Source organism: Primulina eburnea, chromosome 15, assembly GCF_022965805.1.
Source record: "Primulina eburnea isolate SZY01 chromosome 15, ASM2296580v1, whole genome shotgun sequence".
Taxonomy (NCBI): Eukaryota; Viridiplantae; Streptophyta; class Magnoliopsida; order Lamiales; family Gesneriaceae; genus Primulina; species Primulina eburnea.
The window spans coordinates 2,531,658-2,538,744 of record NC_133115.1 but is presented as its reverse complement, the minus strand read 5'-3'; the positions used below and the strand labels follow the sequence as shown (position 1 = coordinate 2,538,744).

Genomic DNA, 7,087 nt, shown 5'->3' with positions numbered 1-7,087 from the left:
GTCTTTCGGGATTTTCTAGATCAGTTTGTTGTGGTTTTCATCGACGATATCTTGATTTATTCTCACAGTGTGGAAGAGCATACCCATCACTTGAGGATTGTGTTGCAGATTCTTCGCGAGAAGCAATTGTATGCTAAGCTGAGTAAGTGCGAGTTCTGGATTAATCGTGTAGTATTCCTTGGTCATGTGATTTCCAAGGAAGGAGTTTCTGTGGATCCTAGCAAGATTGAGGCAGTGCTGAATTGGTCACGTCCGACGACAGTGGCCGAGATCCGTAGTTTTCTAGGTCTGGCAGGGTATTATCGTCGCTTCATCGTGAATTTCTCTCAGGTAGCTAGACCATTGACGCAACTTACTCGGAAGGATGTTCCATTTGAGTGGTCATCTGAGTGCAAAGATAGTTTCAGAGAGCTTCGTCGACTTCTGACTTCTGCACCTGTTTTGGCGTTACCGTCAGGATCTGATGGTTTCAGGGTTTACACCGATGCCTCCTTTCAAGGCTTAGGGTGTGTGTTGACGCAGAATGGTCATGTGATCGCTTATGCTTCCAGACAGTTAAAATCTCACGAGGAGAAGTACCCTATTCATGATCTAGAATTAGCTGCTATTGTGTTTGCGCTAAAGATCTGGCGTCATTATTTGTACGGTGTTCAGTTTGAAATCTTTACTGACCATAAGAGTCTTAAGTATCTGTTCACTCAGGCTGAGTTGAACATGAGACAACGTCGTTGGATGGATCTACTAAAAGATTATGACTGTGTGATCAAGTACCATCCAGGTTCTGCGAATCTCACAACCGATGCTCTTAGTCGCAAGGTGAGAGCCTCTGCACTTCAGACCAATGCTATGTCTAGTGTTGTCCAGGATTGTTGTTCGTTGGGGTTTAAATTCAAACATCGGAAAGGTATTGAGAGCATTCGTGTTGCTACTATTTTATCTGAGCCAACTTTGTTCACTCGGATTCGAGATGCTCAGATGTCTGATCTCAAGACTCAGAGATTAGCTCGGTTGGTTGGTGGAGATAGCAATTTCCATTATCAGTCTAATGGTCTTCTGTGTTTGTCTAATCGGGTTGTAGTACCAGAGGATGATACTTTGAGAGAAGAGATCTTGTTTCAGGCTCATCGAAGCAAGTTGAGTGTTCATCCGGGAAGCACCAAGATGTATAAAGATTTGAGGACACGATTTTGGTGGAAAGGGATGAAGCGCAGCATTTATCAGTTTGTCTCCAAGTGTCTAGTTTGTCAGCAGGTTAAGGCAGAGCACCGTCGACCGGGAGGATTATTGTTGAACTTACCTATTCCTGAATGGAAGTGGGAGCATATCGCGATGGACTTCATTACTCACTTGCCATTGTCTTCGAGGAACAGTGATGCTATTTGGGTAGTGGTGGATCGACTCACCAAGTCTGCTCATTTTCTGCCATATAACCGTGATTTCACTTTCGATCGTATGGCTCGATTGTATATTTAAGAGATTTTACGTTTGCATGGAGTGCCAGTCAGTATTGTTAGTGACAGAGATCCTCGTTTTACCTCACGATTTTGGGGTAGTTTCCAGTCAGCATTGGGTACTTCATTAAGTTTGAGTACGGCTTATCATCCAGAGACCGACGATCAGTCAGAGAGGACTATCCGTACACTTGAGGATATGTTGCGAGCTTGTGTTATGGATTTCGGACCCGCTTGGCAAGAGCAGTTGCCTTTGATTGAGTTCGCATACAACAACAGCTATCATCGTAGTATTGGTATGGCACCATTTGAGGCGTTGTATGGGCGACGTTGTCGTACTCCATTATTCTGGGACGAAGTTGGGGAACGACATGTTGAGGGACCAGAGTTAGTCCAGCAGGCTATTGATAAGGTTGCAGTAATCAAGAAGCGGATTAAGACTGCTCAGGATCGACAGGCTAGTTATGCGAACACCAAGCGTCGACCTCTTCAATTTCAGCCAGGTGAGAAAGTGTTTCTCCGAGTTTCGCCTTTTCGCAGGATTTTGAGATTTGGTCTCAAGGGTAAGCTGTCTCCAAGATTTATTGGTCCATTTGAGATATTGGAAAGCGTGGGAAATTTGGCTTACAGACTTGCATTGCCGCCGTACCTATCAAGTATTCATGATGTGTTCCATGTATCTTTCTTGAGATGATATGTAGCAGATGAGTCTCACATCTTACATCCCTCTGAAGTTCAACTTGATTCGGATTTGTCATACGTGGAACGACCAGTTCGGATTCTCGATCGCAAAGACAAGGTGTTGCGGAATAAGATAATTCCTCTTGTCTTAATTCAGTGGCAGCGCAGAGGCACTGAAGAAGCCACTTGGGAGTTAGAGAGCCGTATGCGTTCAGAGCATCCAGAGCTCTTTTGAGTTGTACTGTAGTTGTACTATGGATGTATGTGTGTTTTTCCGTTGTAAACCAAACATCGGTTGTATTCAACAGTATTTGAGCTGTTTTTTCGATGCTGTGATTTCGTTTCGTTCTTCTTCTAGCCTGATTTCGAGGACGAAATCTTTTTTAAGTGGGGGAGAATGTAGTAACCCGAATCCTATTTATTTAAATAAACATGATTAAGTATCTTTAATTAAGTAAATCATGTGTATTTTGGCTTTAGAGTTCGTGTGAGTAAGCCGAGGTGTAGCCCAGAAAGGGAAGAGCAGCCCGGGAAGGGAAGATCAGTCGGGAAGGGAAGAGCAGCCCGGGAAGGGAAGATCAGCCGGGAAGGGAAGAGCAGCCCAGGAAGGGAAGATCAGCCCGGAAGGGAAGAGCAGCACGGGAATAGTATTTGATTGACACGCCTGCCGGGCAGGTGTCAAGTGCATGGTAACTGTTGGACACGTTCATGCATGTAAGGTGAGGTGTCTTTGTGCATGTTGCCTAGCGACAGATGTCCGGATGCATGGGATTTGGTTGACACGTTCATGCATGTAAGGTGAGGTGTCTTTGTGCATGCTGTCTAGCGACAGATGTCCGGATGCATGGGATTTGGTTGACACGTTCATGCAGGCTGAGGTCTATAAATAGGCCATGGGATTTCTCATTGTGGAGGGGGCACTGTGTGTTTAAATGCAAGATTTAGCTCTCTAGAGCAGCCCAGAAAGGGAAGAGCAGCCAGGAAGGGAAGATCAGCCCGGGAAGGGAAGAGCAGCCCGGGAAGGGAAGAGCAGCCCGGGAAGGACAGAGCAGCCCGGACAGAGCAGCCGGGCATAGCCGACGGTCCGAGAAGGTCAGTCAGGGAGCTCAATATCGTCAGGGCTGACAACGGACTAGACCCGATTGATAGGATTTCCTGTGGACTAGGATTGCTTTACTAGAGGTACGAAAGTACTATCCGAGATATCCTGGTCGAGTATACATTCTTATATGTGTTGCATGATTATTTGCTGCATTGATATATGTCATATGATGCATGCTATTATGTCACGCTTATTACTGCATGTTGCATTTCATCTCGAGCCGTATCTCTTTCGAGATAGCCTTTATTGTTGAGCTGTATCTCTTTCGAGATAAGCTATATCTTGTGGGGCCGCTCAGCCCTGTCTTGTGGACGCATGGACACCGAGAGTACACAGTGGCCGACGGGTCCGGAGGGCTTCGGTGATCCGGGACATTTTAGGTCCACGTCTGATCTTGTAGTGGATGTAGTGACCCAGAGGAGTACCGCGCGGCACTATCCAGTTGGCGCCTCTAGACTGAGCATATTGAGATCCTTTGTGACTCCTGTTTCTTGACTACCCTGGTATCATATCATAGCATGTGCATTTCATATAGTCTTGTATACTCATGCTTTTGTGCTGGGCGTTCTTATCGCTCACGTCCTCGGTTTTGTTTATCTTGGACACCCCATTCCCACGGGGCAGGCCTCAGGTTGGATGGCTCAGGAGGAGGATGAGGAGGACGTTGAGTAGCCGGTTGTTTTAGTTCTTCAATACTGTTTTGTTTCGATATGGTTGTACCGCATATTTTCATTTTAGTTTGAGTTGTTCTGGACTTCGATTGGGTTGTATAACTATCGTTTGTTGACCTTTTCCGCCATTATCTCTGATTGTAATTAATTAAGTTAATTGCATGCTTAAATCTTGATTAGTAGGTGATTCTGGAACGGGTCACTACAGTATCCATGATGTGATCTTAGTGAAATGGATGAGTCGGGTATATGGCTCTACTTGATCAAATCAATAATTTAGTGTTTAGGAATTTTAGTGAAGATAATGGCTTCGATAACACATGCAAACAAGAAAGTAACTCGTGAATGGGCGTCGGAGGAGTGTCCGGCGTAGCCACTCAGATGCTTAAGTCAACAGGTTGAATACAAAGAACACAAGCGATATATGTGAGGATATATGTGTGCTTCAGAGTTCAAGAATTTTCCGAATTTGTAAATGACATTAATACATGTTATTTATAGTAGAAAATGAGGATATGTACCTCGTTTCCAGTGCCGCTTACTAAGTATGGCAAATCGGCTGCCCATACTATAGCTTCTAATGACTTTTAGAACACTCCAAACATATGTTGCTCTGACAGATTAGACAGCCTGTATCAATCATACTCGAGTATGGTGCAATTCTCGAGGTAGTCCGGGTGGTAAAGTACCCGAGTACTCATATGAAGGTCCGGGCTCTCGATTGCCCGGGAAGAGAAGAAATGTCCAGCTGACGTCGAGAATATCCGGCATATTGACTCTGCAGATATGTGCTATCCACTTAATATCCCGGATCATCCATGACCCGGTTCTTTATGAGGATATCAATCCACTTGATTTATTCCGTAATCTATGGACTTTTGGATATTGATAAACGCTTGGTCAAAATTTTGAGTAATAATGCATTGAATCACTCGATTTTCAATACATGACCACGGCTTTATACAAGTTCTATAAATCTGTATAATTGGATAATCTTTTCTAATCATTTAATGTATCTTTTCAACACTGTCTAATAAGAAATTTGATTTACCTCAAGTGACGGTCAGGATTGGTGGAGTAGATGAGCATTCTATCAATAATTATGAGTTTGATTCCTCTCACAAATATTTTTTCGTACGAGCTTGTCGGACAAAGTTTACCCGATACGATTTATTTGACTAACATGACTTGCAGACTACTGTATTGACAGTAGGTTTGTCTAGCACACACCAAAAATAGTAAAATACAGACTAGTGGTGCCATCTTCGTAAAAGAACACGTTAATTTGAAAACTTCAAATGCAAAGCCTAAGGCCTCACGTGGACAGTGAACTCGATAATTTTGTCGATGGATCACAATTAAGAATATATTTAAATTTTTCATGCACAATCAAAAGAGTGAGTTTTATGTGAGATTGTCTCACAGACCCTAATATGTGAGACGGATCAACCCTACCAATATTCACGATAAAAAGTAATACTCTTAGTATAAAAAGTAATACTTTTTCATGGATTATCCAAATAAAGCTCCGTCTCACAAAATACGACCCGTAAGACCGTCTCACACAAGTTTTTACCCAATCAAAAAGCTTTAGTCCCCCACCTTCAAAATAATTGGGATTAGTTAATTAAAATAAACAAAACAAAAAGCATTATTGTGACACAAAGCAAATCAAAAGTTGGACAAGGTTTATATATTCACCTTACACTATCCTTATGTTGAAGCAGGTGCTTGGGTAATATTGAATCGGATTCAATGGGAGTAACTAGTAAGTACTTCCCCACTCTTTCTCAAGTATAAGGAATTCTTTTAAAAGACATTATATGTTTTTAAAAAAAAAATTAAAATATATCATTTCAAAATTTTCAATTTTTTTTTGCATAGTATATGAATTTTTGTACCTCACATCCTAATTGTTAATTTAATTTTGGACCATATAATATAAAAGATAAATTGTGGTGAAATAAATACAAAGCTAATAAAACAATCAAAACATGATGTTTGACTAACATTTGTATATGACGTTTGACTAACATTTGATAAAGTGACAAGATTCGGTCTCACTTGAATGTTGTGCATCAGTTGGACATATTCAACTTAATAATAAATAAATAAACAAAAAATGACATGATCGGAGCCAAAACAATAAGGCCCTAAATTAGTTGAGAAATTAATGAAAAGTAAAACTTACAGAGAAAGCAGCGCACAATTACGATATTAAAAATATTTATACGGATATTGTATCGAAAATTTCGATATAAAGAGACTCAGTAAAATCGGTATGTATAATTAGTATATCGATTAAACCGAAATATGCGGTAAACCGAAATTTTGGTATGATATTGATATATGATATATATTTTTTAAAACGAAAGAATACCTTATAATTTTGAATTTATTATTTAAAATAATATATATTTTTTCATTTAATATATATTATTTCTTTATTTCAATACATATAAAAAAAATTTAAATTTTATACCGTTATCGTATCGAAAATTTCGATTAATTCTATATTTTTCGGTATCATAATCTCAAGATACCCAAAATTTGTTATTTGTTTTCACCTTTTTTTTTTTTTTTTGAAATGAAAATTTCATAAATCAAACGTTTTCCTCACAATCGTAGGAAATGAAGTTACATAAGATTTCTGGCGTTTCAATCATAATAAAAGGATTTGCATAAGCTATGGCATTCCGAGCAAGAGTATGAGCCACCATATTTGCTTGTCTTCGAACATGTTGAATCTTGAAAGAGGGATGCCCGTCGAGAAGTGTACGGCAGCCTGAGATTATTGAGCCAAACTCTGTGTGGTCAGCATTCTTTGAGGTGATCGCCTTTACCACCGTCAATGAGTCGGTTTCAAATATAATATCTTGGAGTTCAAGAGAGATTGTCCAAGCGATCGCGTCAAATAGGGCGAGTGCTTCGGCCTCTTTAACGTCACACATACCTTACTTCACACTTGTTTTGCTCACCATGAATTCCCCTGTCGAGTCTCGCACCACAGCACCGAAGCCAACAGCTTGGTGTTCATGAAACATTGCTGCATCGAAATTGCACTTCACATATGGATCCGGAGGTTTCGTCCATCGATCGTCTGTGTCCCTTCGAGAGCTTGGGGCTTGTCCTCTGGTATAGGTTTTGTGAGTTTGAGTCCAGTTCCACACCATATCATGGCC

General features: G+C 41.0%; 1 protein-coding gene across 1 annotated transcript; it reads right to left on the bottom strand.

Moving 5' to 3' along the window:
- Positions 1-6,508: 6,508 nt before the first annotated feature.
- LOC140814347 (uncharacterized) lies at positions 6,509-6,856 on the bottom strand. The gene has a single exon (XM_073173296.1). The coding sequence runs from the start codon at positions 6,854-6,856 to the stop codon at positions 6,509-6,511; it is 348 nt and encodes a 115-aa protein (XP_073029397.1).
- Between the last annotated feature and the right edge of the window lie 231 nt (positions 6,857-7,087).

Coding starts and splice junctions, on each gene's coding strand:
- LOC140814347 (XM_073173296.1), bottom strand. CDS start 6,856: ATGTGTGACGTTAAAGAGGCCGAAGCACTCGCCCTATTTGACGCGATC.